Source organism: Hemitrygon akajei, chromosome 20 (genome assembly GCF_048418815.1).
Source record: "Hemitrygon akajei chromosome 20, sHemAka1.3, whole genome shotgun sequence".
Taxonomy (NCBI): domain Eukaryota; kingdom Metazoa; phylum Chordata; class Chondrichthyes; order Myliobatiformes; family Dasyatidae; genus Hemitrygon; species Hemitrygon akajei.
The window spans coordinates 59,734,107-59,746,496 of NC_133143.1; the positions used below are offsets into that span (position 1 = coordinate 59,734,107).

Genomic DNA, 12,390 nt, shown 5'->3' on the forward strand with positions numbered 1-12,390 from the left:
TAAGGCATTTGTCAGACTGCGCTTGCAGTACTGTGAGCAACTTTGGGTCCCCCATCTAAGAAAGGATGTGCTGGCAGTAGCGAGGGTTCAGAGGAGGTTCACAAGAGTGATCTCGAGAATGAGAGGGTACATGGAGCATTTGATGGCTCTGGGGCTGTACTAGCAGGAGTTTAGAAGAACTGAGGGGCGGGGGAGGGGGGAATCTCATTTAAACCTATTGAAAGGCCTGGATAGAGTGGATGTGGAGAGGATATTTTCTTTAGTGGGGGAGTCTAGGACCAGAGAGCATAGCCTCAGAATAGAAGGACATCCATTTAGAACAGAGATGAGAAGGAATTCCTTTAGCCAGAGGGTGGTGAATCCGCGGACTTCACTGCCCTAGATGGCTGTGGAGGCTGAGTAGTTAGGTATACTCAAAGTGGAAGTTAATAGGTCCTTGATTAGCAAGGACGTCAAAGGTTTCAGGGAGAAGGCAGGAGAATAGGATTGAAAGTAGTAATAAATCTAATGGTGGAACAGACCTGATGGGCCAAATGGCCTAATTCTGCCCTATGTCTTATTGTGTGTGTGTGTGTATATATAAAAGCATGTACCTATGTGTGTATTAAACAACATGACGTCCAATTCTTTGCCATGCTAAAGACGTATTTATTACAGATGGAATTAAGTTATTCCATGCGTACCTGAGACAGAAACCTACTCACCTGTGAAAGCGTAAATCAGGAAGTCCAGGACTGAACTATTAGACTGACACAAATGAACTGAGAAATTGTTACAACAGCACCCCGCTCCAGAGAAACTGCCTTTCACACATTAAGTGGCGAGAAAGCTTTGCATTACCCAGTCCTGGCTTTATCCCATTTAAACAAGCAATCAGTCTCAAACAGTGAGATGCTTTGCATCATTTTGGAATAATCAAGAGGTACAATGTAGAACAGAATTGATCATTTAATATCGGGCCATTTGAGGTATACTGTGTGGAGCTGAGCAAGGGTGAGAGCAAGTACCTCGATTGGTTCAAACATCGTATTCAAAGACAAAATGTAGACGCAATGAATATATCGACAAATCTAAAATGGAGTAAATGAATCAAAAACAAAAGATGATCATAATAAACTTCAGATGGTTATTTCTGTATTGAGCAAGAATGAAAAATGTCCATTCTGTATCAGAAGAGCTGTCTAGACCTCCGGGTGGAGACTGTGTTAATTATGGTTTGTCAGCAATGAGAAATGAACAATTCTGAATGACCAAGCTAAAATTGTGAGAGCCACAATATATTTTTTTTTGAAAACAGTGTTGTTCATAAAGACTGCAATAGAAGCTTCCAACATGTTCCCATGGTCAACAATTCCAGCACAGGAGCGAAAAACAGCCAAACACAGGCATTCTTTCTGGAAACAAAGCCATACCAATAACCTTGCTAAAGCATTCATGCAAGCAACTCTTAGAAAGAAGTTTCATTACTTTTCAAAGTTGGCTTTAATGGCTTGTATTTTGTAGTCAATGTTGAGGCAACAGGATTCAAGGCTAACCTTAAAGAACGTTGCCACAAAATCTAATTATTTCTATGACATTGAACATTTCCAATGGCTGTTGAATCATGAAGGAATTTTCAGACAGAGAACCAGAAAGGAAGTGCAATCTTTTCAGGTCATCAGATATACATCTTTTAAGCCTTCTCAGCCTTGGATTCCAAAGTTTTTCTGTCAATAGGCTTAATGTTCCTTATTTTAACTATCTCTATAGCATGCAGTAATTTAAATGTCTATAGTGCCAAAAAAATAAAGAGGCTTCTGAATAGCTTCGCTCGGTAGCTGAGCGAAGGGCGCTGAGTAGGCTACGGTCAATTATGGATAACTCTGAACATCCTCTACATAGCACCATCCAGAGACAGAGAAGCAGTTTCAGCGACAGGTTACTATCGATGCAATGCCCCTCAGACAGGATGAAGAGGTCAATACTCCCCAATGCCATTAGGCTTTACAATTCTACCGCCAGGACTTAAGAACTTTTTAAAAGCTATTATTAATGCTTTTTGAGATAGTGATTTAGATGCATATCATATTTTTTACTGCGTTAAATATTGTATGTAATTAGTTTTGCTACAACAAGTGTATGGGACATTGGAAAAAAGTTGAATTTCCCCATGGGGATGAATAAAGTATCTATCTATCTACCTATCTATCTAAAGTTAAGGTAAAAGGATCAAGATTCAATTTATTTGCCGTATACACTCAGTGGCCACGTTACTAGATATGCCCTGCACCTAATAAGGTGGCCATTGTGCGTATGTTTGTCGTCTTCTGCTGCTGTAGCCCATCCACTTCAAGGGTTGATGTGCGGTGCGTTCAAAGATGCCCTTCTGCATACCACTGTTGTAATATGTAGTTATTTGAGTAACTGCCACCTCCCTGTCAGTTTGAACCAATCTGGCCGTTCTCCTCTGACCTCTCTCATTAATAAGACGTTCTCGCTCACGAGAACTGCTGCTCTTGATTTTCCTTTTGCTTTTCATATCATTCATGGTAACCTCCGGGGACCACAGAGTGCAGCGATGAGATTATTAGATAGAGGAGGGTTAGGCTAAATAGAATGGCTGATCAAATTAACTGCCTCAGGGAAGAAATTTCTCAGATGGCATGAAGATTCTGCTTTTATAGCCCTTTTATAGTTTTTGTGACAGGATGCTGCACGAATCAGACATTAGTGACTGATGTGAAGATGCTCTCTATGATGGCAAAGCAGAATTGAACCAATACGTTCTGGCGAAGGTGACATTTTACCAACCACTGCAAGAAGTGCATCCTCTGCCAAGCCTTTTTGTTAACGCAGGAAATACGGTTCGAACATCAAGAAATAGCAGAAAAAATACATTGAATTTTATCCAACATTCAAATATCATTTTGAAATTACATTTATATTAAAGTAAAGAATTAAGGACAAAGTTTGCCAAACAGTGATTATGAAACCGTGTTTGATTGAAAATTCAATTATGATTCACGCAGAGTATAATGTTTTGTTGAGTTATTTTATAGCAAGTCTGGGGGCAGCAGGCAATTTATTTTTGTCAAACAACAAATATGCAGAAAAGAACAAACTATGCAAAAACCAAAGGAAAGAAAAAAAAAATAATAATAAATAAATAAGTAAGCAATAAATACCGAGAACATGAGATGGAGAGTCCTTGAAAGTGAGTCCATAGGTTGTGGGAACAGTTCAATGATAGGGCAAGAGAAGTTGAGTGAAGTTATACTCTTTGGATCAAAAGCCTGATGGTTGAGGGGTAATAACTGTTCCTGAACATGATGGTGAGAGTCCTGAGGCTCCTGTATCTTCTCCCTGATGGCCGCAGTGAGAAGTGAGAATATCTGGGGCTGTGGGGGTCCCTGACGATGGATGGTGCTTTCCTGCGACACTGCTCCCTGTAAGTGATCTCAATGGTAGAGGTGCTTTACCCGTAATGGACTGGGCTGTATCCGCAAATTTTGTAGGATTTTCCATTCAAGGACATTGGTGTTTCCATACCAGACCGTGATGCAGCCAGCCAATATACTCTAGTTTATCAAAAAGTTTAGATGTCATGCCGAATCTTTGCAAGCTTCCAGGGAAGGAGAGGTGCTGCCGTGATTTCTTTGTAATGGCACTTATGTACTGGGCCCAGGACAGGTCCACCAGAATGCTAACACCGAGGAAGTTGCTGACCCTCTCCACCTCTGATTTTCCCAATGAGGACTGGCTCATGGACCTCTGGTTTCTCGTCCTGAAGTCAATAATCAGCTCCTTGGTCTTGTTGTCATTGAGTAAGAGGTTGTTGTTGTAGCACCACTCAGTCAGATTTTCAATCTCCATCCTATATCCTGATTCATCACCACCTTTGATTCGGACAACAACAGTGGCGTCATCAACAAATTTAAATATGGCACTGGAGCTGTGCTCAGCCTCATAGTCATAAGTACAAAGCGAGTAGAGCAGGGGGCTGAGCTTAATTTGTTAATGGTTAACAAAACCATTTAACCAAAATTGGAAACACAAAATGAAGGGTTTCGGCCCGAAACGTCGTCACTACCTCCTCTCATAGATGCTGTCTGGCCTGCTGAGTTCTGCCAGCATTTTGTGTTTTTAATTATATGAACATCACAGATTTTTTTTATTGCAACGCAAAGGGATTAATATATTAAAATAATATAATTCTTTGGAGGCAAGTGTTGCCTGAAAAGCTGACATTTTACTTTGGCCATCTCCACTACTGTGTTAAAGTGGCAGATCTTCTCCTTAAACCTGTTGTTAAACACAAAAAATGCTAGGCATTTGATTCAACAATAAATAATAGCAATGGCCTCCAAATCTGCATGGGGTGCCACTTTATGGGAACTAGAAATTGCCTGTCTCCCGTGCACCCCTTGTTATATCCATTCAAAGGATTTGAGCTTCTCAGGCATTTGATTTTCCACATCCAGCTGCCTTTGAGATGGTACTGAAGGGCTGACTTCTTGAACCACCACCAACCTCCAACCAACATGTCTTCTTCCATGCTAGTCATGAATACAATCACAGTGTTTTCACTCCCATTTGGCCAGGGGTCCTTAATGCCCTGCTTGACTATTTGCTGCCTTGTTGCCAAGGGCAGGCACTCTCACGTCACCTGCAGGGTTCAGCCCGTTCGTCCAGGTTCGGAACAAAGCAGTAATGAGGTCAGGAGTAGACCCCAAACGGAGCTTCTGTGAGCAGGTTGTAACTGAGCAAGTCCTGTCTGATAATACTATTGATTAAGTTCAAAATTCAACGCAGATTTATTATCAAAGTACATATATGTCACCATACACAACCCTGAGATTCATTTTATTGTGGGCATGCTCAATAAATCCGTAACAGAGTAATAACCATAATATAATCAGTGAAAGACCACACCAACAGGGTGTTCAACCAGTGTGTAAAAGACATCTACATTAAACGAAGTCCCACACAGGCATTCTCCATTAAGGGAAGAGACAACCCTTTAGGAGAACATCATACGCAACTCGAAGGATTTCAGTACAATACAGTAAACGTGTAAGCTTTTATTGTTGACTAAGAAACATCATGGCTGACCAACTTGGGTGTTACTCGCCATGTTGTAATTTCCTGTCTGAAACATTGCTTAATCATACTGAGACTTCGTTTTGTCACACACAATTGATGCTATAAACATGATGAAGTCTGCAGATGCTGGAAATATAGAACAACACATACAAACTCAGTGATTTAACAATAGCTTCTTCCCTCTGCCATCCAATTTCTAAATGAACACTGAACTCATGAACAGTACTTCACTACTTTATTTCTGTTATTTTACATGACTTATATTAACAACTATTTAACAGAGATATATATACTTAATGTAACTCAGTTTCTTTTGTTTTGTCTATATTAATTTATCATGTATTTCATTGTACTGCTGACATAAAGTTAACAAATTTCACAACATATGCCGGTGACATTAAATCTGATTCTGAAAATGCTGGAGGTCAGGCAGCATCTATGGAAGTGAATAAACAGTTGAGCTTTGGGCTGATTGTTGCTATGGCTTGTTGGTATTTTCAAAAACAACGGGATCAGAATCTGGAAGGACCCTTGTGTAATAAAGGCTGCCTGTTTAAACGTATTTCGCATTTTGAGCTGAGCAAAGTAACACTTAGACCACAACTAAAGCAAGTTAAAACTTGCTCTCAAACTGTGCAGTGAGGCAAAAGTAACAAAAAATGCAAAAGTGCTACACAGCAGATCATATAATGGGCAAAACCTGTTACTAATCCGGAATTAGCGAGCCTGTAAAACACCGCAGTTGTTTTCCAGACCTTTTCACTTGATTTTAAAAACAACAGTATCACATGACATAATCGTATCAAGTGATCTAAGTGTGGAATATTAACAAACTTTGATGCAAAATGAGTGATTTTTGTTGTGAATAGGACAGACAGATGGAATTACAGATGCATTATCCTATTGTGGGAATCACTGTGTAAGGCCCATTGATTTAATGATGTACTGAAAGTGATGGAATATTAAACTAATGTATGCAGATCATTCTGAATGAACCATATGGACAACGATGGATGAAGTTCTCCATAGACCCACCTTTACTGAACCTGGACTTGAAAAGAGAGTGACTGCTGGATCTACCAGCCTTGACTCAGCATGGATCCTGCACAGCCGGCCTCTGAGCTCTGCATTTTGAGCTAAAGTCTGACAAAAGGCATTAAGGAAATACAGAGCATTAATTATTTAGCACAGACAATCTGCACCGCAATCACTCTGAGCAGGCTAACTGTTTAAAATGCACAAAAAAAAATGTTTATTTAGAGATACAGCGCAGTAACAGGCGGATGCAGCCCGGAACCCAATCCAATTACATCGATGTGAACAATTAACCCTTCTAACCCGCACACCTTTGGACTGTGGGAGGAAACCACAGCACCCGGCAGGAAGAACGTACACAATCCTTACAGACAGCGGTGGAATCGAGCTCTGAATGCTGGCACTGTTATAGCGTAACACTAACCACTAGATAAGAAATGTGACATTTTGCCATTCTGATAGATGAAATATCAATTTAAAAGGACAAATTCAACAGCTGAAACACAGCTAGGCAACTTATTATTTCTCAAACGTTTGATGCTGCATTCAATAATTCCAGTGGGAGATGCACTATTTTTTAAAAACAAAGGTAGAGATTTTGTTTGCAATGAGTGTTAAAAAATATATTTTTCATTGTAGTGTTTAGGACTACAATCAAACTGCTCCTTATCCCTGTTCCATTTATTACAGAGATGAGGAGGAATTTCTTTAGTCAGAAGGCGGTGAATCTGTGAAATTCATTGCCGCAGATGGCTATGGAGGCCAAATCACTGGGTATATTAAAAAAAATGTTCATAGGTTCTTGATTAGTAAGGGTGTCCAAGGTTACAGGGAGAAGGTGGGAGAATGTGGTTGAGACTGGTAATAAATCAGCCATGATGGAATGGCGGAGCAGACTCCATGGACTGATGTTCTAATTCTGTTCCTGTGTCTTATAGTCTTCAACAGTGGCCTTGAAAAGTCACAGCCAAAAACACTGCAAGGGTGTACATACAGACCTCCCCGACCCCAGCAGCATTGTTCATCCCTGAGCGGACTGAATGTACGATGAGAGCTTGAGAACTGTGTTTGCTCATCTGCCACTCTCATCCCCTTTACTCAACCTCTTCCCCGCCCGTGACTCAATCTAAATGAACCACAACCCCACCCTTCTCAGGGTTTAAATTTCAGAGTGCCGAGGAGGGGGGGGGGGCAGTTAGTGCAACGCCATTACAGCATCAGCAATCCTGGTTCAATCATTCCACCGCTGTGTGTAAGGAGCTTGTACTTTCTCCCCATGAGCACGTGGGCTCTCTCCGGGTGCTTCAGCTTCCTCCGACATCCCAAAAGATGTGGGGTTCGTAGGTAATTGGTCCCACATGGGCGCAATTGGGCAGTGTGGGCCCACTGGGTCCTGAAGGGCTTGTTACCGTGCTTCTATCTCCAAATGAGATAAAACAAAATAAAAATATGGCTCTTGCTTAGGAGTGCTCTCACCAGTTTGTAGAGGGGGGCGCAGGAAGCAGTATGCTTTTACTCATTTGGAATGCCTGGTCTTTGTCCAAAGTGATACTCAAAACCCAACTCTATTTAATGCTGAGTTTCCCAGATTCTGGAACCTATACAGGTGATAGTTACCTATCAATATCCCACAAAGAGGCTCATTTAAATATGATCAAGAACTCATCTCCCTGAAGCTATTAATTACCCTCATCCATAGTCATGAATACCAAAATGGATTTCAGATTTTCATCCTCATTTTACAGTGCATAGTTATTTGTTATTAATGCTCTACATGAGGTTAAAAACTTGAAGCTGATTCTCTAACCATCAACCGTAATTAGATTTGAATAAATAAAATTAATTCCACAATGTTTGTTAATGCAAGAGTCACAGAACCTCTACCCACAGGTGGTGAATTTCTGGGGGGATAAAAAAGGAAAGAGAAACACAGATAATTAACATTTTCAAAGCACTTTTTTTAACTCCTGTTTTATGACAAGGTTTACTTTTCATTAATACTTATTTATTGAGATACCGCGTGGAATGGGCCCCTCGAGCCACACTGCCCAGCAACCCCCGATTTAAACCTGGCCTAATCATGAGATCAACCTACTGACTGGAACGTCTTGGGACTGTGGGAGAAAACTGGAGCACCGGGAGGAAACCCACGCAGTCGCGGGGGAGAACACGCAAGTGCCTTATAGAAAATGGAGGGAATTGAACCCGGGTCACTGGTACTGTAAAGCGCTGTGCAAATCGCTACACCACAGTGCCAACACATGTGCTTCACAAAGGAAAGCTCTGAAAGCATTGCACTATTTTGTAAACGGTCTTGGCTTGAATATCCGGAACATTGTCAAGCTTGTACAAGATACAAATATTGGCAATGGAGTAGATATTGAGGTGGACAGTGATATGTAACAGGATGCCAAACAGAACCGCAAAATGTGGGAAAGGTACAGTTGATAAGATTTCAGTGCAGGGAAGTGTGAAATTCTGTGGCCTGTAAAGACAGCACATAATAAAAACATATTATTGGTTGAGTGCACATGCCCATAAACTTTTACCCTCAAAGAGGGATCAGAAGTGGAGAGAGTGAGCAGCTTCAAGTTCCTGGGAGTCAAGATCTCTGAGGATCTAACCTGGCCCCAACTTATCAATGTAATCATAAAGAAGGCAAGACAGTGGCTATACTTTATTAGGAGTTTGAAGCAATTTGGCATGTCAACAAATACACTCAAAAACTTCTATAGCTGTACGGTGGAGAGCATTCTGTAAGGGTGCATCACTGTCTGGTATGGAGAGGCTACTGCACAGGACTGAAAGAAGCTGCAGAAGGTTGTAAATCTAGTCAGCTCCATCTTGGGTACTAGCTTACAAAGAACCCAGGACATCTTTAGGGAGCGGTGTCTCAGAAAGGCAGCGTCCATGATTAAGGACCTCCAGCACCCAAGACATGCACTTTTCTCACTGTTACCATCAGGTAGGAGGTACAAAAGCCTGAAGGCACACACTCAGCAATTCAGGAACAGCTTCTTCCCCTCTGTCATCCGATTCCTAAATGGATATTGAAGCTTTGGACACTACCTCACTTTTTTTAAACATACAGTATTTCTGTTCTTGCACGTGTTTTTTCAAATCTATTCAATATACGTAATAGATTTACCTGTTTATTTTTTTTCCTCTCTGCTAGGTTATGTATTGCATTGAACTGCTGCTGCTAAGTTAACAAATTTCACGTCACATGTCGGTGATAATAAACCAGATTCTGATTCAGAGTATATCAACAAAACTATAGAAGCATAGGAAAGTTTATTGCTTATTTATTTATTTTTCTCTTTTGTATTTGCATAATTTGTTGTCTTTTGCACACTGGTTGTTTGTCCATGCTGTTGGGTGCAGTATCTCATTGATTCTATCATGTTCTTGGATTTACTATGTATGCCCGCAAGAAAATGAATCTCACGGTTGTGTATGGTGACATATGTGTACTTGGATAATAAATTTACTTTGAAGTTACTTATTCCCTGAGAGAAGTACTCAGCTGTCTAAGATAATTAAGCGGTATCACATAGGTGATTTGACTAATTCTTAGGGTGAACCCATACTACTAATACACGTCATCTTTTTTAGACAGAACTGAGAAGCAGTAAAGCAATTTAACTTCAATTTATACTTGGCTTTGCAAACAGCAAAATAAAAAGCTTAAGCTAACAAATCATGAAAATAAATTACAATCTGGGACAAAACCAAAGGGTTATCCCAGCATTAGCCAATAATAATGAAAGGTGTCCACCTTTAGGAAGTTAGGAAGCTACATATATAAATGAAACATTGGCAATTTTTATACCAACATAATCTCTCAACTTACCGAGCTCAAGGCAGTTTTCAGACCAATCATCTGTGCAGATGGTGAGTGGCACGCATCATGTTCTGATACCAAATGCTTCAGTTTCTCCCTCTCAATGACCATCGAATTGTACACCGACTTGAGCACGGAATGAACTAGCAAATCAAAATGACCGAGTTACTTGATCTTGAATCAGATTTAACAAATTATCAAATTTATAAAATTGAACAAAAATCACACTTATATGACCAATGGATACAAGAATTGGAAGTCAAGGATACAATCTAACTCAAATTGAGTAGACAGTAGACCAGAATAATGAAGTCCATAAGGCACGATGTTCATTTGTGGATGAAGACTTCAACACTGTAATTCCTCAAATAATCAAAAAAAATTCATAAAAAACAGCTAACTGGATATTACAGAGTACATTTTTAATATGTCTTTTAATTGAGTAAGTATTTGGTCTTTTGCTTTAGTACAAGGGTGAAACCAGCCGAGTTAAGGAGAAAGATATGGTCATGATTCAGCCATGCATTTCACAAAAATGTGAACTAAATCAGAACACCACAGTTGGCTGTGGAGGCCAAGTCATTGGGCATATTTAAAGTTCAAAGTGAATTTTATTATCAAAGTACATATAAGTCACCATATACAATCCTGATATTCATTTTCTTGTGGGCATATGCAACAAATCTATAGAATAGTAACTATAACAGAATCAATGAAAGGCTGCCCAACTAGGGTGCTGAACCAGAGTGAAGACGACAACAGACTGTGCAAATGAAAATATAAATAAATAGCAGTAACTAACGAGAACATGAGAAGTCCTTGAAAGTGAATCCATAAGTTGTGGGAACCTTACAATGATGGGGCAAGTGAAGTTGAGCGAAGTTAACCCCTTTTGTTCAAAAGCCTGATGGTTGAGGGGCAATAACTGTTCCCGAACCTAGTGGTGTGAACCCTGAGGCTCCTGTAACTACTTATTGATGGCAGCAGTGAGAAGATTACATGGCCCTTGATGATGGACACTGCTTTCCTACGACAGCATTTTGTGTAGTTGGGAAGGCTTTACCCGAGATGTATTGGGCTGTATCCATAGCTTCCTGTAGGATTATCCCTTCAAGATCATTGGTGTTTCCACAGCAGGCTGTGATGCTGTCAGTCTCAATTACACTTCTATAGAAGTTTGTCAAAGTTTTTGAAGTCTTGCCTGATCTCCACAACCTGCTAAGGAAGTAGAGGCACTTCTGTACTTTCTTTGTAGGTGCCCAGCAAAGCAGAGTTTGATAGTTCCTTGATTAGTAAGGGATCAAAGTTTAGAGAGAGAAGGCAAGAAACTGTGTTTGAGAAGGATAATAAATCAGCTATGATGAAATGGCAGAGCAGAATTGATGGGTTTATTAATACATGCTATGTAACTACCTGCTACCTAGCAGGAGACTGTCTTAATTATGTTTAATAAATGCATTGGATCCTCAGCTTCCTAACCAGAAGACCATAGTCTGTGTGGATTGATGATAACATCTCCTCCTCGCTGATGATCAATACTGGTGCACCTCAGGGGTGTGTGCTTAGCCCACTGCTCTACTCTGTGTACACATGACTGTATGGCTAGGCATAGCTCAAACACCATCTACAAATTTGCTGATGATACAACCATTGTTGGTAGAATCTCAGGTGGTGACGACAGGGTGTATATGAGTGAGATATGCCAACTAGTGGAATAGTGCCGCAGCAACAAACTGGCACTCAACGTCAGTAAAATGAAAGAGCTGATTGTGGACTTCAGGAAGGGTAAGACGAAGGAACACATACCAATCCTCATAGAGGGATCAGAAGTGGAGAGAGTGAGCAGCTTCAAGTTCCTGGGTGTCAAAATCTCTGAGGATCTAACCTGGTCCCAACATATTGATGCAGTCATAAAGAAGGCAAGACAGTGACTATACCTTATTAGGAGTTTGAAGAGATTTGGCATGTCAACAAATACACTCAAAAACTTCTATAGTTGTACTGTGGAGAGCATTCTGACAGGCTGCATCACTGTCTGGTATGGAGGGGCTGCTGCACAGGACCAAAAGAAGCTGCAGAAAGTTGTAAATCTAGTCAGCTCCATCTTGGGTATTGGCCTACAAAGTACCCAGGACATCTTTAGGAAGCAGTGTCTCAGAATGGCAGCGTCCATTATTAAGGACCTCCAGCACCCAGGGCACGCCCTTTGCTCATTGTTACCATCAGGTAGGAGGTACAGAAGCCTGAAGGCACACACTCAGCGATTCAGGAACAGCTTCTTCCCGTCTGCCAACCAATTCCTAAATGGTATTGAAGCTTTGGACACTACCTCACTTTTTAAAAATATACAGTATTTCTGTTTTTGCACATTTAAGAAAATCTATTCAATATACATAATTGATTTACTTGTTTATTTATTATGTTTTATT

At 40.5% G+C, this 12,390-nt stretch overlaps 1 protein-coding gene across 2 annotated transcripts in view; it reads right to left on the reverse strand.

The window, feature by feature from the left end:
* osbpl3b (oxysterol binding protein-like 3b) overlaps positions 1-12,390 on the reverse strand; it is a 176,928-nt gene that overhangs the window by 78,016 nt on the left and 86,522 nt on the right. The window contains exons 11-12 of one of the 2 annotated variants that reach the window (XM_073024392.1): positions 9,971-10,104; positions 6,118-6,225 (exon numbers count right to left, since the gene is read on the reverse strand). In XM_073024392.1, coding sequence (XP_072880493.1) covers positions 6,118-6,225; positions 9,971-10,104 — 242 coding nt within the window. The remainder of the gene's footprint in view (positions 1-6,117; positions 6,226-9,970; positions 10,105-12,390) is intronic. The other variant, XM_073024393.1, reaches the window with a different exon arrangement.